The sequence below is a fragment of the Trachemys scripta genome, chromosome 22, assembly GCF_013100865.1.
Source record: "Trachemys scripta elegans isolate TJP31775 chromosome 22, CAS_Tse_1.0, whole genome shotgun sequence".
In the NCBI taxonomy this organism is placed as follows: domain Eukaryota; kingdom Metazoa; phylum Chordata; order Testudines; family Emydidae; genus Trachemys; species Trachemys scripta.
Window position 1 is genome coordinate 6,317,095 of NC_048319.1, and position 27,823 is coordinate 6,344,917.

The 27,823-nt window shown below is 54.8% G+C and overlaps 1 protein-coding gene and 1 long non-coding RNA gene across 2 annotated transcripts; both read left to right on the plus strand.

Moving 5' to 3' along the window:
* Positions 1–801: 801 nt before the first annotated feature.
* LOC117868762 lies at positions 802–10,921 on the plus strand. The gene is made up of 3 exons (XR_004643713.1): positions 802–895; positions 3,480–3,563; positions 10,700–10,921. It is a non-coding gene; the product is annotated as an uncharacterized LOC117868762 (long non-coding RNA).
* A 1,637-nt stretch (positions 10,922–12,558) lies between these two features.
* LOC117869078 (interleukin-6 receptor subunit beta-like) lies at positions 12,559–26,278 on the plus strand. The gene is made up of 12 exons (XM_034755580.1): positions 12,559–12,607; positions 12,762–12,913; positions 13,752–13,932; positions 14,594–14,676; positions 18,776–18,998; positions 19,564–19,746; positions 20,442–20,543; positions 21,144–21,290; positions 21,378–21,518; positions 21,995–22,091; positions 23,247–23,328; positions 24,742–26,278. The coding sequence occupies exons 1-12, from the start codon at positions 12,559–12,561 to the stop codon at positions 25,309–25,311; spliced, it is 2,010 nt and encodes a 669-aa protein (XP_034611471.1). The 3' UTR covers positions 25,312–26,278.
* Positions 26,279–27,823: the final 1,545 nt, after the last annotated feature.

Genomic DNA, 27,823 nt, shown 5'->3' on the forward strand with positions numbered 1-27,823 from the left:
GGGTTTGTATTGTTCTTTGTTGTTTGATTTTCTTTCCCCCTCAAAGAGGGAGGTTTGCTTATAAAAATGTAAGAAGCGAAATAAAGGGCAGAAAGTGGAACTGCGTCCATTGGAAGCTGCGTCACTGGGCCACATTCAGAGGGGATGTGAAGTAGCTCTTGCTGTGTTAAAAGGCTGGTCCTCGGGTTCAATTCCAAGCTGTGCTACCGACTATGTGCCAGACCTTGGCCAAGTCCTTTGATCTCCTCTTATCTGCAAAATGGGGACACCGAGCTGTACCTTCTGTTTTGATCATAAACTCTTCGGGGCAGGGGCTACGTGTCTATACGGGTGTCTAGCGCAATGGGGTTCGACACTTGGCCTGGAACCTTGGGACCCTAGTATAATTCAAATAATGATCCGCTATGAGTTATCCTTTGCCCTAGGACTAGCTGGGCCATATTGACACCCTGTCTGCGCATCCCCTCTGAATTCGTCCCTTTGTGACTCCAGTAACACCCGCTTCCATCCAGCGTCAGGCTCGTCTGTGCAGCACCTTTCTTTCCGAAGGATCCCAAAGCACTTTACCGAGCTGGTTCTGAGCAGCCTTTGATTGAGGGCTGGTCTGTTTGCACAGGGGCAAGGGCACACCCCGAGCTGGTAACGTCTGGCGGGTGAGGCCACTCATTTGACATTTAACTTGTCTATGTCTGACTCTGGGGCCCGGCCAAGATGTTATGTGCGTGGATTAGCCAGTTCTCTTGTTACATGGCGTGTGCATCTCATTTCTTTTAATTTCCAGCAGCAAACCAGAGGGGGAAAGTACATTTGGTACCTGATGCTGTAGGATAATGATGGGAAAGCACCGGCTTTAGGAAAAACCTCTCCTCTCACTGATCCCGACGGTTCCTAGCAGGTAACCCCATTGGAATGGGCTGTGGGAGAGATCCCACTCTCAAACATCAACCTTCCCCCAGCGGGAGGTGGTGCAGAGAAAGGTGCAAGAGCATTGGCTGGGTGGAGGGGGGGAGGCAGATATTCTGGTGCCATAAGGAGGGGGCAGTAAGGAATGGCCTGGGAGTGCTAGCTATGGGTGAGCAACCAGCTGCTCCCACCCCAGCATTTCCCACCAGGTGGTGGTGTAGGAGGTGGGGCAGGATGCTGGCTGTGGGAGTGGTTAGAGCTTTTCCAGTCCCAATCCTAGCGAGACTCGCTGGCAGGGAGGGAGCAGGAGCAGCGCTGTGGGGGGGAGGTAACAGCGCTGGCTGCATCAGAAGATGGGAGAGCACAGGGCTGTGCCTGTCCCACCAGCGGTGGAGGAAAAGAAAGATCAGCTGCGTCGCTGCTCCTCTCGGGAGCGGTGAGTGAGCCTGTGGCGGAGCTGGGCTGCTGATGCAGAGGGGACGACAGAGAAAGGGCCTGGTGACCTGCAGCCATCTGGACAAACAGAATGAACCCAGGGCTTTCCCCTCCCTGGGGCTTTGAGCTGGTGGTTGCTCACTTGGGGCCTGATTCAAAACCCACTGAAGCCAGCTGGGGTCTCTCCTGCACTGGAATTTTCCTCATTGAGCCCCAGACAATGGCAGAAACGGTCCGATTTGGGTCCCCCAAGGAAAGCGCCTTGCTCTGCTTTTAAGTAGTCTCCGTTTCCCCTGGGTTGCTAAATCGCATTTAGGAGCCTGACGTGAGGCCGACAAGGCTGAAAAGGCTGGCTAATGTTCTTAAGCATCCTGGAAGGGACACAAGGTGGTCGGGGGCCCTGGAGCAGCTGGGGCTGGGCTCCAGGGACTCTGGGGTTTTATTCCCAACTCTGCCACTGACTCAACAAGCATCCTTGGGCAAGTCACTTCCCCTGCTCTGGGCCTCCGCTTCCTTGTCTAAGAATGGAGTAATAATAGTCCCCTAGTTCACAGGGTGTGTGGGGGTGGGCAGTGAGTCTGTAATTAGCGTCTGAAGTGCTCTCCTTGGCAGAAAGGAGCCGTGCGAGTGCAAACTATTGTCATGACTAAAGCTCCAATAGACATCTGGGCTTGGTTGCTCATAAAACTCTCCTCTGTAACCACTATTAAAATCATTAAAGAGCTAGTAACTCGCTTTGCTAACTGGCGTTTGCCATTCAGTCAAATCTCCCGTCTTGACAGAGCTGCTTTCTAATTAGAATTTAATTCCCGCAAGGAGCCGGAGAGCTCTTGTTTTGCGACTTGGATTTTAATTGTCTTTTTTTCCCCCCCAAAAAAGCTTTTAACACCCAAGGGCCTGTGCATTTCCTCTGCCTCCTGCTGGAGGCTGAAACTGATTTTTATTAGCGGCAGAGGGAAAAGAATAGACACCAAATACATCTCTGGGAAGAGACACGTGAGACCAGAAGCCCAACAGCAAGGCTTTCATCCCGAGTGTAGATCGGTTTTTCTGATGTCCCAGCTCTTGATGGGATCTAGTCTCAGTGCAAGTTGCTGGAAGACCTAAGGAACCGCCCAGGGGCTTGCTAAGCTAAGGATGGCTTCAGTCCAGCTTTTGGTCTGTCAGTGCCAGAAGGAGAGAAGAAGCAGCAGCATTTCCTCTCTTGGTGCAGTGCTTGGAAGAGGCTAATGTGGTTTCCAGCACTCCAGCCACGTTCGGCAGCTGGCTGGTGTTCAGTGAAGGGAGGTTTAAACCCATTGCTGCCTGAGCTGGGGATGTTAGTGACTCATTTAATTACAACAGGGATGCTGAAGGCATGCACATCTCCCAGGGCAGTGCGCAGGGTGTCAGGAGACCGGCCCGGGCTTTGTTAGCCTGAGGGGAGCCATTCTAGCACCATGGAAATGCCTCCTTGGCTGGCATCCAAAACGGGCCCCCAATTCCACGTGGCTGGTGGATCCAGGCAGATGTGAAATCACTGTCCCTGCTTCCCCAAGCCCACCCTGCGAGACAGTGAGGAAGGAGCATCGCATGGGGCTGTGCTCCCCACTGCTGAGGAGTTCTGTATACTCTGTGTGTAGCACCCGGAGGCCCTAGTCCAGATCAGGGCCCCTTTGTACGAACACACAGCGAGAGACAGTCCCTGCCCCTAAGCACTTACAATCGAAAGAGCCCAGAGAGACACAGGGTGTGAGAGAGGGAGGATTAGCCCCATTTTACAGGGGAAGAACTGAGGCACACAGAAAGTGGCTCTTGGATTTATTTAGGCTCTGATACCAAGCCCATCACCATGGTATCTGGGCTCTCCCTACAGGTTCGTGGCATTAAAGCTGCTTCTGTGTGTAACTTTCTAGCCCGGTTTATCCAGAGCTGGGAGGAATTGGGAGGCAATTCTTGCTGAAACCGGTTGTCTTGCTAATGCACCTGCAGCTTTCTGAGGGCCAAGGTCTCCTCTTACGCTGGTGTGAAAGGGGGATAAGTTAACTGGCTTCAGTGGGGTTACTCCTGATTTACACTGGGGTAAGGGAGAGCAGGATCAGACCCCCCCCAGGTCTCCTTTATCCTCTTTCTCTCCCCTACCCCCATTTATTTTTGTAAAGGTTTTCCACCAAAGCTGTAATTCACGAGAATGTGGCTGAATCTGATGTTGTCCTGGATCTTCTCACTTGGCATCTCCAGGTCAGGTAAGAAAGAGAGAAGGGAGGAGGCAATAGTGTGTGTGTGGGGGGGGGGACGGGGACATGGGAAGTAGAGTATAAATTAAAGCAGCCCAGAGGTTGCTCTAACTCACTCCGGCGGCCAAACAACAAGCCCAAGGATACAGTAAGTGCAAAGGTGGCTTAAGGCCGTGGTTCTTGTACCCAGGAGCGGCGCCAGGGTTTTTGCCGCCCTAGGCAGCAGCGCTCCTCCTCTGAGCATTCAGGAGGCTTGGGGTCTTCGGCGGCGGGGGTCCTGCTCCGCGTCTTCGGGGCACTTCGGCGGTGGGTCCCGGAGCGAGTGAAGGACCCGCCGCCGAATTTCCACCGAAGATCTGAAGCGGAAGAACTCCCCGCCGCCGAATTTCCGCTGAGGGCGGCAAAATGCCGCCCCCCCAAATCCTGCCGCCCTAGATTTGCCTAGTTTTACAACAGCCTATATAAAAAGCACTAGCGAAGTCAGCCCAAACTAACATTTCATACAGACAATTATGTGTTTATACAGCTCTTATGTGCTGTACACTGAAATGTAAGTACCGTATTTATATTCCACGTGATTTATTTTACAATTCTATGGTAAAAATGAGAAAGGCAGCAATCTGTCAATAACCGCGTCCTGGAGCACTTTTGTATTTCTGTGTCTGATTTTTGTAAGCACGTAGCTTTTAAGTGAGGTGAAACTTGGGGTACGCCAGACAAATCAGACTCCTGAAAGGGGGACAGTCGTCTGGAAAGGTTGAGAGCCACTGGCTTAAGGCCGCCTTATCTTCTGCACCCCCATCCCTTTCCCACGCGCAGGAGTGGAGTCACTGAGACTTGCACCCAAAGCATGGCTCCGGGAGACTGAGAAATACTCCGAGGAGCACAAATGATCTTGAACAAGAGAGGAAGCTGAACCGGATGGACCAGGTCACCTCTGGCCCCAACACCTACTGACCCCCGCGCAGCTTGTTTATCCCAGCTCAAGATACTTTAGTAATGTGCTGGCTATTCTCCCACGAAGCCCTGCTATTTCCAGGCCCTCCCTTTGCTGCCGATGTGTTGTTCCTCTTGGGCAATTCTGCTGTTTTGTTACATATTTGAAGTCCCCCCTGGTCTTTCTGAACCAGAAAGTACATTGTGTACGTTACTGGCCCAGGGCCAGCCCCGCTCTGCGGCTCTGCAGGGATTTGCGTTTGATTAGCGCTGAAAGGTTTCTTCTTTTGTGGAAAAAAATAGCATGCGGCCCGGCGATGGCATCCCAAGTGCACCAGATTGGCCCTGACGGTGGGCAAATAAAGTCCGTCTCCCCACAGAACTCAGTTCTTCCCCATTAGGCCATTTTGGTCTGTTTCCCGGGGGAAGGAATACCATTCCCACCTACCCAGCAGTGCGTGGGATTTATTTAAGCAATGACAATATTTCAGGAGATTTAAAGACATGGTTCTGTGCTCTATTAGAAGGAGGGGGGCAAATCCTCAGAGGCTGAAAATTGGCCGAGTTTGAATGTACCCAGGCTGAGGATCCATGGGTCACTTGCAGAAGGTGGCCTACACCCTATGCAGATGGCCATCACCAAGCTTCTACCCCTCGTAAGTCCCACAGGAGGGGTGTAGGTGATGCATGGAGCTTATGCCGGCCCTCTGCATGGGATGAATATCGCCCCATAGTGCTATACCTCTTCCAAGGCCAAGCTCACAATGCCCTTGTGAGTTAGACAAGTGGCCTTGTCCTTACTTATATAAAGAAAAATGTGCCTCATTCCAAATCCCAGGAGTGCTGAAGTGTCTGATGCTATCCGTTTTATGTCTTCTTCATAATGTTAGGGCAGGGGATGCTGTTACAGAGTCTTCCGAGTTCCTAGTGTGCGAGCAAGGTTTTAGTCTTGGAAGAAATGTTTGTGCTGTTTGCCAGCAGATCGAGGGACGTGATCATTCCCCTCTATTCGACATTGGTGAGGCCTCATCTGGAGTACTGTGTCCAGTTTTGGGCCCCACACTACAAGAAGGATGTGGAAAAATTGGAAAGAGTCCAGCGGAGGGCAACAAAAATGATTAGGGGGCTGGAGCACATGATTTATGAGGAGAGGCTGAGGGAACTGGGATTGTTTAATCTGCAGAAGAGAAGAATGAGGGGGGATTTGATAGCTGCTTTCAACTACCTGAAAGGGGGTTCCAAAGAGGATGGATCTAGACTGTTCTCAGTGGTACCAGATGACAGAACAAGGAGCAATGGTCTCAAGTTGCAGTGGGGGAGGTTTAGGTTGAATATTAGGAAAAACTTTTTCACTAGGAGGGTGGTGAAGCACTGGAATGGGTTATCAAGGGAGGTGGTGGAATCTCCTTCCTTAGAGGTTTTTAAGGTCAGGCTTGACAAAGCCCTGGCTGGGATGATTTAGTTGGGGATTGGTCCTGCTTTGAGCAGTGGGTGGGACTAGATGACCTCCTGAGGTCCCTTCCATCCCTGATATTCTATGATTCTATGATTACACACAGTCCTGAGTGGAAGGATCTGTGTGGGAGTTTGCTTTCAGCCTTGGTCTCTGGTTAACAGTCAATCCTTGAGGCAGAGGTACTCCTTGGGAACCTGGCCCTGCCGTTGGGCTGAGATGCCTGGAAGAATCTAAGCAGGGCTGGAGATCTCCACGGAAAACATAGGTGGTGCTCTTCTTTGGAGTTGGTCCTGAATCCTGGGAGGATGCCATGGGAGGCGCTGTGCAGCTGGAGAGCTCTTTCAGATGAGAGGTAAAAATAAGGCCTGGACCACTTGTGCTCATTACAGATCCTGCAGGTCTTTTTGCAGCAAAGGGAGAATCTTCCCTTGTCTTGTATCTTGTCCCTGCAGCCTCTTCATGTCAAAGGCAAAGCACATGTCAGAACCTCCTCCTTCCTTGTTCCCTCTCAGTGCTTGGGAAGTTCCCACCTGCACTAGAAATCACTGGCTTCCTCCATCTCTGTAAGAGGCTGTGGTGTGTCCCTGATCCCGCTCTGGAGTCGTGTGGCGCTGTGGGGAACGGGCTCCTGCCCCCATCGCTACCCTTCCCTGGCAGCAGGTTGTCTCCAATCTGCTGCCGTTACCCCTGCTCATGGCTGTTTCCCGTTCCAGTCCTACCCCTGTAGAGCTCACAGGGGACATCCTGCACAGCTGTGAAATTTTCTCATCCAGGTGAGACGATGAGCCTCAAATCCAACCGGCTGTCTGCTCTCAGGGATGTGCACGATAGGACCTGGCATCCTCTCTCCATGCTGAGATCAGCCCCCCTCCCATATGGCCGGCTAATCCTTTCTCCTAGCCACTTGAGAGGCCGGGCAGTTGCTGGGAGCCCCGGGCAGGTGCAGCGAAGATGGCCGGCAGCCTGGCTGTCACGGACACGGATGCCTGCTCTTGTTGGAGACAGGGTAGGGGAGCTGGCTATCTCTGCCCCTTTGTGCCAGCAGGTGCAGAGCAGTCCCTTTGCTTTCTCTTCACATGACGGGGTCGGAGCGGCTACTTTTCTCGATTCCCTAATGAAGGCTGGAGCGGACGGTGCGGAGAGAGGAAAGAACGCCATTGCTGTATCAGGGCCAGGGAACGCATCCAAACCACTCGGGCACTGGGGATGTGTCTGGCTGAGTGTTACATTGTTCTGGCAGGCTGGAGTAATAGTTTATTCATAGGCCCTGAAGGCCAGAAGGGACCATTATGACCATCTAATCGGAGCTCCTCTTCGAGCTAAATTCTTACACCGTCCCCATCACTGCAGTATCTGAGCGCCTTCCAGTCGTGTATTAAGTGATGTCTATAATGGGGTTTGTTGTCTCTCTCATCCGCTCCCCAGGGGTGAATTGTGTGTGTGGGGCAGGGAAGATGTTACACACAATCGATCTCCCTTTGTATTATGACACACTCAAAAACTACAGTCAAGGAGCATTATGAAGGTTGCAAAGCCAAGCACTCGGAAATTCGGAAACCCCAGAATGCAGGCCACCTTAATCCAGCCCCCCTGTGCGTGTGCTTCATTGGCCACACTTGGAAGGCCCGGCCCCGCAACTGGATGACGTTGCTCTGTCGGTTTGGACGTGACCCAATCGCTTTTCCACGACGCATCTGATCAATTCCAAAGCTTCAGAGAATGGGCAGGATTCTGTTTATTTGGGGGGAAATGAGAAAAACCAAGAGCGGGAAGCGGGGGGGACACTCAGAGCCACAGCGTCAAACACCTCTGTAATTCTCTGTAGGCCAAAGCACGGGGTGGTGGCGGAAATGAACGCATTCCAGAATAACAATAGCTCCGACCAGGCCACAGCTGAGCCGTTCTCTGGCCTCTCCCTCACTGCTGCCCACCTTCCAACCTCCTCAACAAATCGGGCGGGCTCCTACAGACAACCGCCTCTTTCACTGCACAGCCCTTTGCCCTGCCTAGAGCAGGTCCATCCTGTGCACTGCATGAGGCCGGGAGCTTGGGGGGGAGGGAAATATGATTGTTTAATTAAAGACTGTATCATATGACACGCCAAGTAAGGTTGCATAGGGTTAATGCTCTATTCTTGTACGACATGCATGGGATCTTTAATAAGGGCACGGTGTCACCCCCTTGGTTCTCCATCTCATCCAAACACTGTTTGCCTGTGAAATAGATGATGGTGCAAAACAGCTGGGTGCCTATCGACTGGGGTGAACAGACTAGCTCCACGGACTTCAATGGAGCTGTGCCATTTACAGCAGCTAGGGATCTGGCCCCGCTGACTTGAGCGGAGCCAGCCGATTGACAACCAGTTTGCCCCCGGAAACTTTTTTCACGTGGTACGCACGTGTATCACATGAGTCGGGGAGACCCCGGGCTTCGCCGCCAACCCCTGTGATCCCATCCCAGCACCTTGCCCTCCACGTCCGCACCTCACTCAGCACTGGCTGGGTTGGAAAATGAGCCCACCCCACGTTCATCACGCTGTGGCACCTCCTGTCCTGCAGGGCTGAGCCTGGCTTCCCGCTCTGGGCACTGCGACTTGGTGCCCTGGGTCACAGAGCCGCTCAGGTTCGGCTCCTCTGCTCCTCTGGACGGGCCAAAGCTGAGTGGCGCTGCGACCCCCATGCGCCAGCTCGCAATGCCACTCGCTTTGGGGGCCCTCTCAAATGGGAAAAAACTGCCCCTCCCCTGCCCCAGGCAGCCCAGCTGCCCAAACTACACAGTGCGCGTATTATACATATGGCTGCAAGTGCCACTGCCTAGGGATCTGGCCCCAATCTTGTTTCGTTTTCCTCAATTCAGTTCACCCCCCTCCTGCCTGTCCCTCTCCCCTGACAGCCTGTGGAACAATCCAGTGTCTTGGCTGGAAAGATGGCACGCATTAGCGGTTTGATATTGGACTTTGCTGAGCACCCTTTTGTGACATGCTCCGAGATAGCCGTGGCAGCGCTGTTATTAAAGGTTTGACCGTGTGTCCTCGGTCCAGCCTTCTGCTCTCTGCCTTCCCCAGGCCAGGCACATGCAAAGTGGGATGCAAATTTGCCTGACTCTTTGCTGTTGCAAATGGGTGGCTGATGCTTTGTGCAGGGGGACTGGAACAATGTGTGTAGCGGGGGTGCTGGGAGCCATTGAACCAAACTGGTAGGGTGACCAGATGTCCCGATTTTATAGGGACAACCCCGATTTTATAGGGACAACCCCGATTTTTGGGTCTTTTTCTTATATAGGCTCCTATTACCCACCCCTGCCCCGTCCCGATTTTTCACATTTGCTGTCTGGTCACCCTACAAACTGTAAACCCTGCATATGATGGAAACCGCTTCAAGACGGGGGGGAGGGGGCTGCAGCACCCCTAGTTCCAGCACCTATGGAATGATCAAAGCAAAACAAGATGTAGCATTTTTGAGCAAGGGTGTGGACATGATTTCACCAGCTTTTAGGTCAGTGGTTCTCAAGCAGGGGTCCGGGGCCCGCTGGGGGGCCGCGAGCAGGTTTCAGGGGGGCTGCCAAACAGGACCAGCGTTAGACTCTCTCGGGCCCAGGGCAGAAAGTCAAAGCCCCACAGCATAGGGCTGAAGCCCGGAGCCCGGAGCCCTGCCACGTGGGGCTGAAGCAGAAGCCTGAGAAACGTAGCTTCTCGGTGCCCGCTGTGGTTTGGGGCCCTGGGCAATCACCCGGCTTGCTACCCCCTTAACACCGGGTCTGGCTTTTATATGCAGAAAACAAGCTGTTGTGGCACAGGTGGGCCGTGGAGTTTTTATAGCGTGTCGGGAGGGCCTCAGAAAGAGAGAGGTTGAGAACCCCTGTTACAGGCCATAAGCTGCCTCCACCTGGACAAATGCCATCTTGAAAGTGGTGGGTTCTCAAAGCAGGTCCTTGTACTTTGGTTGGAGTAAGCAGCTGCTCGGATTTAACGAGAGCCGTAATGAAGCACATTCACAAAAACAGCTCATTGAGGGCCTCTCTGGATTCTTTCCCCCGGCTCTACCTAGTGCCCACAAGCGGGTACTGCATCTCCTAACTTCTCTGTCCCCACTGTTTAATAAAAACTTTTCGGTGAAGCGGTTTTCACTCGGAAATGCCATTTTATCAAAATGTTTTGCAAAAATGGGATTTCAAGGAAGCTTTCCAAGAGCAAGGTGAAAAAAAAACACGGATTGGAAACAAGCTTTTGACACTCGCAGACCGTCCGCTTCTGAGTGGTGAACAGAGGGTTTCAGATCAGCGGGGAGGAGGGTTTCCGTGGGCATACCTCGAGATGAGTGTTTTATAATGTGGACTTTACAGAGGGGGAAACCTGTGGCAAAGACCGTTCCCCTATCCTGGAAACCTGTTGCAGGGAGCAGAATGTACCCCGTCAGTTTCACCTCCTATCCCAGTACAGTTGTGGTCCTAGCTTAAATCAACAATGGTAATCGGGAAACTTACCGGCTTATCTGGTTCTAGGTTTAATAAGGGCTGGTGATTGCATTGGTCAGGGCAAGCAGTGAGCGTATCCTCACTGATTTGGGGCTCCAGGCAGCCTGTCACTGCAAGTTCAGCATCCTAGAAACAGGGATGGAAGCTAAACTTAGCCAAGAACAAAGCCCAAGATGGGCACATTCTGGCTCCTCGGGGTCAGAGGACCCACAGACAAAGTGCGTCTGCTTGAGAGAGACCCCAGCTCCCCCGTTTTGAGCTGTCCTGCATCTCTCCCCAGGAGCGAACAGCCCGAGGCCTGGTCCTGGCAACAGAGTCCCTACTCCGCAGCCCAGCTGTGGCACGCTTAGCCTGCACCCCACAGTAGCCTGTCTCGGCGCTCCATTGACGGCCTCCTGCACCCTCGACCCCGGCTGCCTGCAGATCGGCCATGCCCGCCCGGGCGATATTGTCTGGAGATTGAACGGAGAGACTAGGCAGCTGCCACTGAACCAGAGCATTGCGGGAAACGGCACAGTCACCGTGGTCACCGTTCTCCGGGCAGAGTGGCCCCGTGGGGAGCTGAGTTGTTACCTGCCTCACCGGAGCAGTCTGCACCTGCTGGGTCTGGCTGAGTACCAGGCTGGAGGTGGGTGCAGTTCCCTTAGCTCCCTGGCTAGGGGAGGAGGTGCTCTAGGCTTGACCTTCACGAGGGCTGGATAAGGGCCCATCCTGGAAAGCCCGGAGGGTGCTTGGCTCCCATTGGGGGCAGTTGGGGGGGGGAGGGCGCTGAGCCCCTGCCAAGCCCATTGGCTTGTGCTGCAGTCATGGGCGGGGCTGGTTGGAATTTTTCCAGCCAAATGATTTTTTCCGCCGGAAAACGATGAGTCATCAAAAGCGAAACGTTCTGGGGAAACGTCGATTTCGATGGAATTTCGGGGGCGGGGGAGATCAGTGCTCTGTTCCGGTGCCTTTTCGGGATGCGACGTTTCAATTTGCCATGTCCAAACCATGCTGAGTTTCAAGTTTTCAGTGTCATATTTGTTGTTCTAACACGCGCAAGTTGAGATCAGAGTGAAATGTTTTGATGGACCCCAAACTCGCGTTTTCTGGGATTTCATTAGAGGTGTCAGGTTTTCCTTTGTTTTCGTTCCATTTTGGAATGGTGGGGGGGAAATGGAAGCCACAGAGCTTCCCATGAAACAGAAAATCCAGTTTGCGCCCAGCTCTGAGGGTGCTCTGGGATCAGCACCCTGCAGTCAGCGCTGTCCCCTCCAGCACCTGACCCTGGATCTGCTCTTTCTCGTCTCGTTCTGAAGTCCTGCCAGGAGATCTGCAGGTGGAACATTGCGTCAGCTTCTGGGGGGGGAACATCACCTGCTACTGGGACCCTGGGCCGGAGACCTACCTTCCAACCACATACACCCTCCACATCACTGAGTGAGTTCTCCACCTGGCCGTAAGTGTGAGGGGGCAGGGGAGGGAGTGGGGGAGGACTGACATCCCAACACCTGACGATTAAAAGGGACTGTCCCTGTAAACCAGGGGTTCTCAGACTGGGGGTCGGGACCCCTCCGGGGGTCGCAAGATTATTACATGGGGGGTCACGAGCTGTCAGCCTCCACCCCAAGTAGCTATTGATTTTCTCCCTCCTCCCCCTGACCTCCATTCTTAGAGCTGTCCGATGCTAGCAGGGGCAAGGGTGGGGTTTGGGCTCCCGCCACCCGTGTTCCTGGACCCAGCAGCTGCTAACCTGGGCTCTCTCCCTCTCAGAGAAGCAGGGCGCTGCCTCTGGAAGTTCAGAGACGCCGGGACGTGCGTCTCCAGCCGAGAGAGCCCTTCCTGCACCATCCCTGTGGAGAACCTCTTTGCCTCTTTCCAAGTGAGGCTAACGGCCGTGAATCTGCTGGGCCGGGCCAGCGCCGCAGACAAGTGCGTGCACGGAATGAGCATTGGTAAGACCCGCTTGCGGGGGAGAGGAACAGTGGCACTGACACAAACCGAGCCAGGGCAGGTGTGTCTGCTGGACTAGAATCACAGGTGGGGGGTTTCGATTTGGTTCCGAACTCGTTGGGCCAGCCAAACGGAGCGAGCAAAGCTTAGCACAGGTGGATTTCTGGGCAGAGCTGGAGGTGTCATGAGACTGACCTTTCCTGTGACATGGCCGGGTGGATCGCACTGGGCTCTTCTTCAGAAGATCCGGGAGCTGGTCCCGGCTCTGCCACTGATTCTCCATGTGCCCTTGGGCCTGTTGCCTCCCGCTCTGTGCTTCTGAGAGGGGGCTGAGTGTGGCTGCTTGTCTCTGGGCGTTGGGGGCGGGGTGTGCAGAAATGCTGCTCACGCTTGTGGCTTTCTTTTCCCAGTGAAGCTGAGCCCGCCCGAGGTCAGCGCCACGGCGGACAGGAGCGACTGCTTCCGCGTGGCGTGGCGGCAGCCCAACGAGGAGCTGCTGCGTGTGACGGACGCGCGGTATGAGATCCGGTACCGCGACGTGGACGGGGCATCCTGGACGCAGGTGGGTGGCTGTTGGTGGGAGGAGTTAGTAACAGGACTGACACCTGTTTCATAGATGTGTCCCCCCTTCTGGGGACGGGGGCGGTGTTAGGGATGCTGGTTGGCTTCGCCATCTCTCTCTCCCTCCTAACCATGCAGTTACCCAGCTATGTGTTCGTCCATCTAATTCATGCTCCTGGCCCAGAGCTCTTGGGCACGCGTGTGACACTTCCTGAGAACAAATCCATACGCTTGAAACAGTCTCACAGGCTCAGTATGTCTGGGCTCGGCGAGATCGAGAGAGGGGAGGCGAGTTCCAAGGGCAAGGAGACCCTCGCTGAAATACCCCGGCATTTACCCACCTCCTGTTTAAGCTGCGGGGTGCTTGTGTAACTCACTGGTGCTTGTTTCACAAACCCACCCCCCAGTGGCTGACCCACAGAGGAATGAGCCTGTTACAGGCCTGCTTAGGGAGGCTTGACTCTTTCGCTCAAGCTGTAACAGCTCCTCCATTTCGCTCTGGAGGCCCCTGGTTCAGTCCCCGGTGTGTCAGACAAGATGGCGGCCGTCACATTGGCTCAAGTCCCTCTGCTTCTCTCAAGTGTCCTGTGAGGACAGAGCTGGTTTCTGCTGAACCCGGTTCCTGTGTCACAGGGAAGCTGGTCCCCCGTCATGCCCCTGGGCTGGCTGGGGTTATTGGGGAGGAGAGAGCCCAGCATGAAGAGACGCTAGCTGGTTTGATCTGAGGTGGAGAGCCCCTCCACTGCCCGCTCTGCACAGCAGATCGGTGCTTTAGGGCACAATCAGGGCGAGCTGCAAAGAGAAGTGCTAAAAGGGACCCTGTCCCACCCCCTGTGAAGGTGGATGTCACAGCCGCAGAGAACGCGCCCGCATCGAAGGACGTCTGTGGCGTCTCGCCGTTCACCAGCTACTCTATCCAGGTGCGAGCGCTGTACCGGAGCGACACCTTCCCCTGGAGCGACGGGGGCCCCTCCTGGAGCGCCTGGAGCCACGAGCGATTTGTGAGGACTCTGCCCACGGGTAGGGAGACATGCTCACCTCTCCACCTCCCTCCTGCCTTCACCCCAAGGCTGCTGCCCACCCTGCCATGTCCTCCTCGTCCCTCCTGTCTCCAGTAGACAGGCCATGAGCTGGGACAGCATGGACAGGGAGGGGGATAGAAAAGGCTGGCCGGACCATCCACCCACACCCACCTCAGACCCAAATTTCAGGAGCACCAGCCCCCCTCTGCCCTGAGGCCTCTCCCATGGGTCTCCTCCTCGTGCCCTATGGGTAACCCTGATTGTGCCAGCACTTAGGTAGCATGCCCAAGCCACCTGCCTGCTATCACCCCGATCTCTCTCGGCTTGTATGTTGCACCCCTTCCTGCCACCGTGTGGGTGCCATCTTCGACCATCCACTCCTCAAGGCAGGGAGTGTGTCTCTGTGGGGCTGTGCAGATCCTAGCTGAGTGCTCCTATAATACAAATTATATTCACCACGAAGGGTTAAACAAACTCCCCTGTCACTGATGGTTACGAGGGTGGGGGGTGGGTCCGGTACGGTCTCCCCCAGGTAGCAGCACAGAGCAATCTATACCCTCTGCTCTCAGCTCCCTCCCTGCAGAACTCTCTCTCAATGACTTCATTTCTCTCCTTTGCATCTCCCGCATTGCCCTCGCCTGCCCACGGCCACCGCCTAGCCCCGTCCAGAGGGCCGGCTCTTTGGAGGAAAATAGCCACGCCCGACTCTGACGGGAGGAGTGAGATCATTCTGATGTGGAAGGTAGGGGGCCAAGCAAGGATCCAGGCCAGACGCACCACCTGGGAAGGGGCTGGGATAAAGAATTGGGTTAGTCCTGCATTGCACGTGTCATGGGTGACTCCAGGCCTGACTCCATGTGCTTGCCCCTGCAGCAGTTAGGGATCAAAGAAAAGAACATGAAGTACAATTATAAAACAGGAACCATCTGCCCCAGGGCCCCGGACTGAGAATCCCCAGCTTTTAGGGCTGGGTCTAAGGTTTCATTCTGCTGGCAAAGCCATATTGACATCAATGGGCCTGACTTCTCCTCTCGCTCGTTTCACTCTGATTTTAAGCAGAGCTGCTCCTGATTCATGCCGGCATGAGCAGAGAACTATACCCAAAGGGAGATCCCTTCCCAGACATGAGTAGCCATCAGAACCAGGAACAAGCCCCAAGGGATAGAACTCGGAGACCAAGCTCTGCAAATGCAACCAGGCCAGCCCCAAGAGAGAGAGGACCATCCAGGTCACATTTAGCCTTTACATTCCCAAACCATTACTTGTTTGCCCCGGGGTAGGGTTGGGAAAGGATTTAGGAACTGGGCTGTATGTGGGCTGGTGTCCCAGCTAGGGCTGTGTGGAAAACAAGAATTCTGGGTTTTGTTTAAAAAAAAAAAAATGAGGTTTTGAAATTTGTTTTCATTCCACATCAGAACTAAGCCATGACCTTTTGAAACTTTTCATGAGAGACCCCCACCCACGATAGCCCCTGCTCTGCCTGAGTTGGGATTTGGGTCACACCTCCCAGGTGAGGGCCCTAACCAATTAGCTATTCTGGAGTGGGCACCCAACAACCCCATAGGTGAGGGGGACCAGGCACTTGTTACTTAGAGATGACTCATAGGGCAACTCTCCTGGCCCTAATCATAGAATATTGGGGTTGGAAGGGACCTCAGGAGGTCATCTAGTCCAACCCCCTGCTCAAAGCAGGACCAATCCCCAGATTTTTGCCCCGAATCCCTAAATGGCCCCCTCAAGGATTGAGCTCATAACCCTGGGTTTAGAAGGCCAGTGCTCAAACCACTGAGCTATCCCTCCCCCCGAGGAAGGCAGCCAGTCCATTGGCTAGTCACTCACATTCTCTGGTTTTGACTGAAGGGTTCGTTGAACCTTCCTACTGAAAAGTTTCGGTTTCAACAAATTGACATTTTCTGACCGGAGGAAAAACGTTCAGCCGATATTTCTCCACCAGCAGCAGTCCCCGCCTGGACGTGTGGCTATCTCCTGTCTCTTCAAGCATTATGCAAACAGGCGCATTGGTGACACAGTACTGACGCAGCATGGTGTGGTTACACTGCAGACTAAGCCTGTGTCTCTGTGTCACCCAAGCTTGTGAACGTCAGTGTCCGCGCTGCGTTGTAAACCTGGCTTTACGGTTGCTGGACCCAGGTCTCACAGCCGTGCTTAACCTGTCCACGCTCCACTATGCAGCCCTTCTGACTCAGGTCGGTGGGTTGAGCTGTGTCCACACTGCAAAATGACAGGGCTTGAACCTGAGTCACAGCAGGACTTGTGCTCTCACCCAACCTGTCTCCAGCAGCGTTCTAGGACCCAGATCCTGAGTTGCTTGTGGACTCGAGTCAGACTGATTTTGTGTGTGGATAAAAGAGGAGCTTGGGCTCAAACCTGAGTCAGACTCTGGGCTTCGTGTGCAGTGTAGACGTACTGTGAGGGGCCATTGCCCTGATGCAGACTGTTCCATAGGAACAAGGCCATCAGCATAGCTGATTCTCTCTCTGAGTCCCTCGGACTTTCCATCTCCTCCTCAATCACACTTTCTATTGGTCTGTCTTGGTCCCTTGTTCTCTCCTGAACTTGCTCACGTTCTCTCACTCACACTCTCTGGTTCTCTCTAACACTCACCTGTTCTTTCTCTCCTATGTTTTCTGTGTATTCGATTCTTAGATTCCAAGGCCAGCAGGGATTGTTGTGATCATCTAGTCTGACCTCCTTCATGGCCCAGGCCAGAGAAATGAAATTAATAGACAGCAGGTTTAAAACAAACAAAAGGAAGTATTTTTTTCACACAATGCACAGTCGACCTGTGGAACTCCTTGCCAGAGGATGTTGTGAAGGCCAAGACTATAACAGGGTTCAAAAAAGTATTAGATAAATTCTTGGAGTATAGGTCCATTAATGGCTATTAGCCAGGATGGGCAGGGATGGTGTCCCTAGTCTCTGTTTGCCAGAAGCTAGGAATGGACGACAGGGGATGGATCACTTGATGATTACCTGTTCTGTTCATTCCCTCTGGGGCATTGGCCACTGTCGGAAGACAGGACACTGGGCTAGATGGACCTTTGGTCTGACCCAGTATGGCCGCTCTTATGTTCTTATGAGAACTGCCCCAAAATAATTCCTGTTTGAACTAGACCCCATCTAAAAAAAAAAAATCCTCCCTTGATTTAAAAATTGTCACGGATGGAGAATGCCCCGTGACCCTTGGTAATTGTTCCAGTGGTTAATTAACCTCACCGTTAAACATTTACACCTTATTCAGTCTCAATCTGTCTAGCTTCAACTTGGAGCCATTGAATCTGATTATACTTGTGTCTGCTAGTTGATAATGGGCTCGTCAAATATCTGTTCCCTGTGTAGCTATTTATAGCCTATGATCAAGTCGCCCCTTCTTTGTTAAGCTAACTAGATAGACTCAAGGAGCTCAGTTGCTATCAGGCAGGTTTTCTTATCCTTTAATCATTCTTGTGGTTCTTCGCTGAACCCGTTCGGATTTATCCTTATCCTTCTTCAGTTGTGGAATCCAGAATTGGACACACTGTTCCTGCAGCGGTCGCACCAGTGCCAATACAGAGGTAAAACCGCCTCTCTGCTCCTATTCGAGATTCCCCTGTTTATGCATCCAAGGGTCTCATTAGCTCAGTTCAGCCAGTTATCGTCCATGACTTCAGTCTCTTTCAGAGTCCCTGCTCCCCAGGAGAGAGCCCCCGTGTGGTAAATAGGGCCGACATCCTTTGTTCCTAGGTGTCCATGTTTACGTGCAGCCGTATTAAAACACATATTGTTTGCTTGCGCCCTGCTTACCGACCGATCTAGATTGTTCAGTGTCAGTGATCTGCCCTCTTCATTACTGAATACGCCCCCAGTCCTAGAGTCAGCTGCAAACTTCATCAGTGATGATTTTATGTTCTCGTCCAGGCCATCGACAAACATGTTTAAATAGCGTCAGGCTGTGACGAACTGGGACTGTTCTTGCTGGGGTGTGGGAATGCTGACAGGGGAGTGTGACTAGGATGGTCTGCATCGGGGGATGGGAGTCGGCCCGAGGGAACATACCTGAGCTTGTAACATGAGAACCCAGGAAGGGGTTGGAGGCCAGGTGACTCCGGGGCCCGGGAAACTGAACAAAGGCTGTGGGAGGGGTCGCTGAAGGAGAGTGCTGGAAGCAGGCTGGAGAGATGGCTGGGAGGCAGAGATGGCTCTGACCCCCCAATGGGGGGTGGGCTGGGATGCCCTGGGACCCCAAGCTGGACCTAACTGAGGGGGGGCCCTGTTGTCTGTGCCTGCAAGACCTGTCTTGGACTGTATTCCTGTCATCCAAATAAACCTGCTTTACTGGCTGGCTGAGAGTCATGGTGAATCGCAGGAAGCCGGGGGTGCAGGGCCCTGAGTCCCCCAATACTCCATGACACAGGCCAAGGACTGATCCCTGCAGGACCCCACTAGAAACGCACCCGCTTGATGATTCCCTGTTTGCAATGATGTTGGAGCTGCTGGGCAATGAAATATCATACTGTTTTGTTTGGGATTGGTTGGTTTGTTGTTCCCAGAAAAAAGGGTTTTCCTTGATTAAAATGGGCATTTTTGCAAAATTTTTCCATTTTTGTCCAAAAAAACCTACTACTGCTCCTAGCTTGCAGCTTTTCATCGAGAATCTGAGAATCAAGAGGGTTATTTAATGAAAACATGTTTCGTGGTGGGGGAAAGTCAATTCTCAGTCAGTTCTACTGTGTCCTTCTTTCAGTCCAGTCCTAGCAGGAGAGCTCAGCCATCCCTGTCTCCCCCTGTCTAAGTCCTGCACTGCCGTGAGGCTCGGCATGACGTTGCTTTCTCCCTCACAGCCCCTGCAGCCAAAGGAAGCCAACGGCAGGATCCTGACCTACAGTCTCCGCTGGCAGCGAAGGGGGCAGCCGGCTGTCCTGCTGGCATGCCTCACCCGCTCCCTGCAGTGCGCTCTGGAGCTGCCGGCCTCCGAGGAACACACCTTCTTCCTCACCGCCAGCAATTCTGTGGGCGAGTCCCCCGCTAGCAAGCTGTTGATCCCAGCGGTGCAAGCCCAAGCAGGTTAGGCCCAGCCTGATCTCTGCGCCCCAAGCACGGGTCTCACTCCCAAGGCAGAGCTCAGCAGGGTGGAGTGGTGGCCTGGTGGCCCTTGGTTCTGCAGGGGGACGCCGGAGGAGTTCTGTGCCAGGTGGGGTGAGGGGGATCGGGCACATATCACTATGTGAGGGCGGCTCCCAACCAGACGGGAGCACTGAGGCATTGGGTTCCCATGGGGGGGCGAAGCCCATAATGGGACCCCGGCTGGGGAAGTCTGAGCTGCACCCCCGGCAATGGGGTGATACAATGGGGAGCCCCACTAGTGCCCTGCCCTCTTGGAGCATGTGTGCACAGCACGGCCCCACAGCACAACGGATGCTTGGGAGTCCCCAGGGACCCTGTTGGCTCCATCTCTCCCCGCCCAGGCAGAGGGACCACAAGGGAGGCATTGCGCCACCTGACCCGAGTTCCCCTTCAGCACAGGGTCTGGGGGGAGAGAGGCAAACTGTCCTTCCCCCAGGGCAACGTGGGCACCCAAAGCCCAGCCCTGGGCGTGCCTCCCTCTCCACTATCCCCGGGCTCCTTTCAGTGCCGCCGCTGCTGCCACTCCTGGTCTCTCCGGCGAGCGACCGCAGCCTCCTCCTGCAGTGGGATCCCCCTGGCTTCGCCGCAGCAGCCTATGTCTTCGAGTGGGGCCGGGTGTCTGAGAACCGGGGACAGAACAGCAGCTGGTGCTATGAGCTGGGGAACATCAGCAGGGCGGTCCTGGCAGGTGAGTGATTACAGAAGCGACAGAGCGGGGGTAGGGGAAGGGGGAAACTGAGGCAGGACCCCCTCCATGTTCCTAGTTAGGACTTCACATCAGACCTAGTGTCGTGAACAAGCCCCTGCAGGGCGCTCTCAGTGCACACGGCACTGAGCCAATGAGAGGTGGGTCTTTGTCCTCCTCTAGTAACTGAGGAGGATAAGAACCTACTACTGCTCCTAGCTTGCAGAGTTACTCCTCTAGCTCCGGGGTTATGGGCTCAGGCTTTTAGTACTGCAGGTCCCACGTTCAAACCCTGTCATCAGCCCACATCCCCCAGGCTGAGTGTGAGGTTGGATAGCCAGGCAAGGCGGGAGTATAGGAATTACCAGCAGGGAACAGGCAAGTCCAATGATAGGTGATGCTGAGGGCTTCATAGGCATCGTGCGGGGGGTTGATTCCTTCCTGATCCTGTATGGTGATCAGTGGATACCCTGAAGCATGTGGGTTGAGTCGTCTTGTCAGATGTGCTCCCGCTTAGAGACATGTCCATTTGTTTGTTTGGACCCACCTTGCCCCAACGCTCTCCTGCAGCCTCCCACCCCATAGGGGACTGCAGCGGGAAGCAGGGAGGGTATGCTTTCGGGTGCACGTCCCCTGGGGCTGTGATGCGGAAGAGACGGGAGGTTGCACCATCGCTTGTCCCTGTCATGTCCCCACAGAGGCAATTGAGCCGGGGTATCTCTACAGCCTGACGCTCTTTGCCCTGAGCGACGGAGCCGTCCGGGCTGCAGGCTCTACAAGCGCTTACTCCAAGCAGATCGGTAAGTGCCGAGTGTTTGGGGCAGACGCAGCCAGATCCCTTCCACCCCTAGGAGAAACCTGGCAGCGCTCCAGCCCGCGATGTGGGAAAGGGGCCACTGAAGAGTGCCAGTGGCTTTGCTGGGGAAGCATTAGTCTGGTATGAAGATTAGCATAGACCGTTGTGTCTCCTGGTGAGCTCATATCTTCCCCTCTCTCCCTGAAACCAGAGGGTGGTTCGGGGAGCTCCTAGGAGACTTGGAGTTGAGGACTTCTGGTTTCTGTCGGTGTGGAAGCATTCATTCCTGAAAGGAGGAGGGAGTGGGGTCTAGTGGTTAGGGCAGGACTCCTGGGTTCTATTCCCAGCTCTGCTACTGACCTGCTGCATGGCCTTGGACAGGTCACATTGCTGCTCTAGGCCTCCATTTCCCTACCTGTAAAATGGGCATTAATGGAGTTGTGGGGAGGGATGGAAAGGGTTAATATTTGTGGCAGGCTTTGAAATCCTTCTGATGAACAGCCTAAAATACACAGCTGTGAATGAAGGGAGAGGGGACCTCCGCGTTGGGTGCCTGGGATGGGGCTGGTTAACCCTTTCCTCGCCACCCCCTCTGTGGTTGCAGCTCCATTCCGTGCCCCAACTCTGCATCCCACCCGTGTCTGGCCATCCCAGGTGGAGGTGCAGTGGGAGGAGATCCCATTGGAGGAGCAAGGCGGCTTCATCCGGAACTACACCATCTCCTACGAGGAGCAGGGAAAAGACGCCCAGGGTAAGGCACCAACTGGCTTTGTGCTCCATGCTGGCCGGGCCTGGGCTCACCCCCTGGGTCTGAGCAGCGGCATCTCCTGTCTTACAGCCGTGGTGGTGAACGGCTCCGTCCGTCGCTATCTCATCGCGGGCCTGGCTCCTGACTCCGTGGTGAGGGTGGGCATCTCCATCAGCAACGACGGGGGAAGCACGCAGGGCTCTGTCCTCTCCATCAGAACCAGAAGCCTTGGTGAGGAAAGTAGCGAACCGGGCACTATGCCCTGGCCTGGGGGTGCTGGGGGTTCTGCGGGCACTGAAATGAGATGGCAGAGACCCGCTTGGGCACATCTAGCCTGTCCCTTGGCCAGAGTAGGATGGATTCCTACCAACACCTGCTCCAACCAAGCTACTGGTCCTCTCCCCCTTGGGGTGAGCATCTCCCCATAAGCCAGAGTTTCCAGGCTTCCTAAGGCTTGAGATCGGTCTCTCTGTTTTGCGTCAGATACATTCACAAGGCCTGTGTCTCCGCTGCCTTGCACGGGCGCAAAGGATCATGCGGGGCAGCGGCGAATGGGAGACAGTCCCTGTGGGCTGCTGTAGGTCTTGGGCTGTCCCTGGGCAAACCCCTAGCGCCAGCTGGGGGGCTGCAGCCTAGGCTCCCAAGGGCTCTCGCTCATGGGTCCCCAGTGGCTTTGCACCTAAAACCTTTCCCTGCTTTCTTTCCAGACGATGGGAAGGTCGAACTGTTGCTGTCCTCCCTGTGCGTGGGGCTAGTCGTCCTGCTCATCACGGCCGCTCTGGCCTGCGTCCTCAAGCACCCCCTGTACGTATGTTTGTGAGTCCCATCCCAGCCACTCTTCTGAGTGTCAGTGGGTGAGGGTGATGTGTCGTGTCCCCCCCACCTCCCGTTGGATCCTGTAAGCTAAGGAGGGTCAGGTCTGGTTAGTACTTGGATGGAGGACCACCAAGGAACACCTAAGTTCTATACTGCAAGGAAGTGGGGTTTGAGAAGAGAGCGCCCCTACCACATTGCTGAGTCAGCGTGGGGCTGGGGAGGGTGATGGGTAACTCAGCGAAGGATGCGCGTCATGCTGAGACAGCCCTAAGCCCCGTCCCCCAGCATGGCGGTAGGGAGTGCAACGCAGGATCTGTCCTGTTGATGAGAATTTACACTCAACCCCTGGAGGGCTTTCCGCCGCGAATGGCACTTCCTGCCAAGGAGATTTTAGCCCTGGTGTCCTACGTCCCCTTCCGCCTCCCGATTGTTCCTGCAGCTCTAGCTGGACACAACATTCCTCTCCGCTCCTTGTCCCGAGCGGCAGGATAGGGGCGCCAGGTGCCGTTAAAAACCCGCCTCGTTCCCCTAGAGGGGACTGGCAGCATCCTAGATGTCAGAGCTGGAAGAGACTGACGAGGTCCCACCCTGCCCATCTCCCAGCCAGGGCGGGATTCGTCCCCTCGCGGCAGGTTGCCAAGCCCAGAGATCTGGGTGCAGGAATTCCTGGGCAGAGTTTGCCGAGCCCTCTGGGATGGGAAGTGCTCCGGTAGAAATGTGGACTCCCAGTTCTTTTCCTACCTACAAAACGGCCTTCATCTTTCCCTTTAAAACACGTAGCGTCCCTGGGAGCTTAGCATTCCCTTCAGGACTCCTGCGAGAGCTTTGGGGCAACCAAAGCGAGTCCGTTCCCAGAATCCTTCACCCTGAGCCCGGTGCATCCTGGGACAGGACTTGGGGAGGTTAGTCAATGCCATAGGCATCCCTAGGCCATGCAGACATGATCAGCAAAGCTCAGACTGTTGATTTCAATGAGCGCTGGACCAGCCCCCTAGTCTGGTACCTCCGGATCCAGTGTCAGGGCCTTAGTTAAGGAGCCCCCAGTCCCTGGGGAGACCATGCTAGTCGCAAGAACGTAGAGAGAGGCGTTTCCCTCCTCGACGTGGTCATCTCAGTACCAATGCTGGGTCTCGTCCTCTACAGAATACAGGGCTGCCTGTGGCCGCAAGTCCCCGACCCTGCTAAAAGCCACCTGGCTAGCTGGCTGCCACAGAAAATATGGCTGGTGAGTACACGTTTTTCTGCACAGAGATATGGCGGGTGCTGTGTGTTAGCTGCCTCTGCTCCCGGCAGGAAGTTGCTAATTAACCGAAAGTTGCCAGTAAGACAGAGGAAGGTCCCTGGTGTGGGGCAGTGCTGGGGAAGTCCACAAGGAGCTGGGTGCTGGGGGCCTGCAGGGCTGCACGCTAACAAAAAATAGTGTTAGTAAGTGGCCAGGCAGATGCTAATATCCAGATCCCTTGAACGTGAAAGCCGGGGGGTCAGGCTCTGTCCCCAGCCAAATGTTGCTAATAACTGAAAATTGCCAATATGAGGATTGCTAATAGCTGGCTACACCTGTCCGCTACCCCCCTCCCTGCCCAAGGGTTTCCTGCTCCTTACGCTGGGAATTGGTCGCTGTCTCCGGCAAATATATTGGGAACAGACTGTAAGCTTCTCCCTCCACCCGCCCCATCCAGTGCCGTAAGAGCTGGAGGTCATGTCTCCAAGGAGCACAGAGAGAAGGCGGGAGTGGAATGGAGAGAGACAACCCAGGCTGGGAGATCTCCGGGCCTCTGCCAGGTCCCCAGTCACACCGAGCCACTCTCCCCACCCTTTCCACGGGACAAGAAAACACCCTTCCCCAGTGACTTGACATCTCAGAGTGCTGCACATCCAGGAACGATGCCCATCGTCTAACTGCCCCACCGCTGCTCTCTCACTGCGCTAAGCCTCTTAAACTTAGCAATGTGTCTCCTGCCCCCCCAAGGTCTGAAAGGTGCCTGGGTTTTCTCTGCAGGGATGCACCAAATTCAGCTGTGCTCCCAATCTGCTTGCCAGCCACCCATTCCCTGGGCCCTTCCTTTGTGTGCCATTGGCTGGCACCATCATGTTACTGGGGGGTGGAAGGGGCACATGTAATTTACTCGCCGGCTGCCGCAATCATAGGGCACCAGCTGCTGTGCGCATTACTAGCGCTGGGGGGCATGTTTATGGCAGATAGTAAATTCACAGAAAAAATGTATTTGGGAGACAGCGAAATGACGTGTGAATTTCGGTTGAATTCAGCAGATAGTTTCGGCTGGAAAAACAAAATGAAGGGGGAGGAATTAAACCAGTTTGGCCATTTTGCTTTTTGTTTCCAAACGGCATTTTTCTTTTGAAATTTTGCTAACTTTTTTTTTTAAAAGGCGGGTGAAAAATACCCCAAAATGACCTGCCCCAAAAAACTGGGGGGGGGGACGAAATTGTTCAGAGTCAAACAGAACATTTTAGTTCGACCCAAAATGAATTTGTTTGTTTCAGTGAGAAAAACCCCAAATAATTCAGTTTCGAATCAGACCAAACCATTTCCTTTCTGTGAAGGGGGGGCATCTGCCCCAAACCAAAAAAATGAATGATTCATTCAGCTCTCCATGTAACCTCCTCTCCCTTGCAGGACTTGGGGAACTTCCCAGTGGAGCAGAGCAAGGAGCAGAGAGTGGGGTATCCTGACTTCCCGTTCCGGGGGGTCTCGGGAATCATCTGTGGCCAGCAGGAGGAGATGATGATGTGCAAGTCCTTCCTGGAAAGCACCTGGGCAGCAGAGGTCTCTAGCGCTGGAGATAAATACAGGCAGCCTCTCCAGACCATCTTCCTCCAGGGAGACGTGACCACCCCAGACCATTCCCAGGCAAGACGCCAAAGCAAGGTGGAATATTCCACAGTGATCGTCTGGGCATATCCCGGTGATGCACCACCAAGCTCTACTGCTCCCTGGCCCCAACCTACCCCTCAGAGCCCAGAGAGCTCTGGTCCCAGCCGGGAGCCTGGCTGGAGGATCTGCTTCCAAAGCCCATCCTGTGAGCCCCTGGATGGGTCATGCTGGCGATGCAGCCAACAGCTGGATGGAGGGCCCGCTTCCTTGGGGGCATTTCCGCTCCTGAGGACCCTGGTTGTGGAGGGATCTGGAGACCTCCAGCCTAACGGAGATCACCCTGCGGGCGCGCTCAGCTCAGTGACGCCCTAACGGCCTCTTGGAGAGAGACCTCCTCTCCCGGGGCATGCGTCCGAATGAGGGAGGGCAATAAGGAGTCTCACCCCACCAGGCAGAGGGGTGGGACGTCAAGCAGAGCCCAGTTCCCCTGGGGGTGGGAGTGAGAGCCCTGCTGGTAAAAACACAGCCTTAATGATACCGGGGAAGGAGCCATGTTGGCCTGGATCTCCAGGCAATAGTCACGGGCGCAGGGAGGCGTTCCTCTTCCCCTGCCTCTGCCGGCATTTCCCCGTGCTTAGCCAGCCCGGGCCAATCCTTTCCCGCTAGTGCAGCCTGCTGATCCGTGTGTGTCGTGTCGCTCTCTGTGCCTGAGCCTCGGCCGAGCTGAGCGTCTCCCAGGCCCTGGCTACGGAGCCTGGGTCCTGCTCTGGAGAGTCACGCTCAGTGACGTCAAGCGAGACAGCGACCGTCCAGCTAGCAAGTCCTGCCAGTGTGTTTAGAGGCCTCCCGTCCCTCTTGCTACATGCTACAAGCTCTACAAGTTCGGCAACACAGAACACGGTGAGCGCCCCTGGAGGGCCTACAAACTATTTAAAGGGATACGCCTCTATTTCTATACATTCCCTGTCTTCAATAACCCGCAATCAATTGAACTGCCAGCGCTTTGCTTGGAAGCCCAGCCAACCTCACTGGCGGGGAGCATTTGCTGACCGGCGCAGGATTAAACTGGACTCCTTTATGGAGCTTTTGCGCCGAATTTCTCGTGAGCTTTGCTATTTGTGGGTGCTTACGACTTACTGACTCCCCCCAGCCCCAGGGGTGCAGTCTGCATTTAAAACCGAGTGCGCATCGTGCAGATACGTGCTATGGAACAATTAAGCCGTGCATGTTTGCTGCTCTGTGTTATGTCTGGTTTGGATGGGGATTGGATTGTGTTTTATTGTAACTGTTTGCTCAGCACCAAAATCTTTGGCGGGGGTGGGCACGTGTACTAATTTTACCCCCAGTTATTAAACCTCTAGAGGAAGCCGATCTCTTGCATTTCCCCCCCTCCTGTTTTCTGGGAGTCCATGGGTTTCAAATCCCACTTTAGACCTCCCCTCAGCCAGGCCGGTACTCCTACTTATCCCACTATCCTCTCAGTGCGACCTTGTGCTGTTTATAGACACCTGTTGTGTCTCATCCTCTCCTGCCCTTGTGAGCGCTGCAGGGCAGGGAGCATGTGTTGGTTATGTAAGTACAGCGCCTAGCGCAAAGGGGCTGGGGCCTCTTGGTCTATGCCAATACAAGGAATTACAGTGGGCGGCTGGTCCCAGGGGCGGAGACATCCTCTCCGATTTAAAGCCTCTCTCTGCGGCGTCCTTTGAAACCCAGTGGAGCCTGGAGTTACCCCCTTCCCTTGCAGCTTGTGTCACCACTCACACCCGTGCAAAGACGCTGTAAATTGTGAGTGTGGGTGGAGAACGCTGAGCGTGGGGTGTTCTGCACCCGCCTTGCCCGGGTGGTCGTGACAATACGAGCTGCAGGGGACTGGGAGGTTTGGACTAGTTTGTTCTCACGTGGTGGGTCGGGAAGCTACTCCAGGGGAGATGAGCTGTCAGCTTCGACCCTCTGAAGACTGAATTCATTCAGTTCTGCTTAAGTGACTTGCTCCAGGTCACACAGCAAATCGGGTACGTCTACACTGCAAAGAACACCCCCCGCCCCCGCTCCAGGTCAACTGACTCTGGCTTAGCTACAAAGAGAGGTGTAGACATTCCCGCTTGGGCTGGAGCCTGGGCTCTGAAACCTCAGGAGTCAGGGCGGAGTTTAAGCACCCAGGCCGTGGCCGGAGCGGGAACGTCTACACTACTTCTAGCCCCACTGCACGAGTCAATCAAGCTGGGCTCTGAGCCTTGGTGCCGGGGGGGGGGGGAGGGGTTCTTTGCAGTGTAACCGTCCCCCAGCTGGGACTAAAATTGGAGCATCCCGTCTCCCAGGCCTGCGCGTCAGTGAGGAAGCAGAACGGCCCCGACTGAGAAGAATGAAAATGTGCGTCAGTCCTTGTAAAGGGGAGGTGGGGCTAAGCCAAGCTTATCCCAGGACGATCCTGCCTTTGGGGAATCGGGCAATGCCCTTATACAGAGCCGAGGTGGCTGCGGTTAAAGGGGAACCCCAGGAAACTGCAGGTAGGGCTGCAGCTACTGCAGGGAGCAAGAAGGGTCCTGCGGGGGCATGTGAGGAACTAGGTCTCCAGGCAGGGGGGCCTGGCAGAGATCCTGCCCAAGCAGGGAAGAAACGGGAAAGGCCAGCTGGGCCGAGGACTGACTTTCTGGGTTGATCAAGTGAAACACTGGACTGCGTGGGGGCTAGAGCGCCTGTGTGGCTCACTGGCCTCAATGAGAGGACCCCTTGTGGCAGAGGTGAAAGTAAGCCGGTATGGTCCAGTACGTGCTGGCAAGAGCCGGTACGGCGTGCCGGACCGGACCGGCTTCCCCAGGGGTGATTTAAAGGACCAAGGGCTCCAGCCGCTGCAGGGAGCTCCGGGCCCTTTAAATCCGCGCCG

Excerpts from the sequence above, each read along its gene's own strand:
- LOC117869078 (XM_034755580.1), top strand. The coding sequence starts at position 12,559 with ATGGCCGGGTGGATCGCACTGGGCTCTTCTTCAGAAGATCCGGGAGCT. Across the intron at positions 21,519-21,994 it reads CATCAGAACCAGAAGCCTTG|ACGATGGGAAGGTCGAACTG; the intron begins GTGAGGAAAGTA and ends CTTTCTTTCCAG. Across the intron at positions 23,329-24,741 it reads TGCCACAGAAAATATGGCTG|GACTTGGGGAACTTCCCAGT; the intron begins GTGAGTACACGT and ends TCTCCCTTGCAG.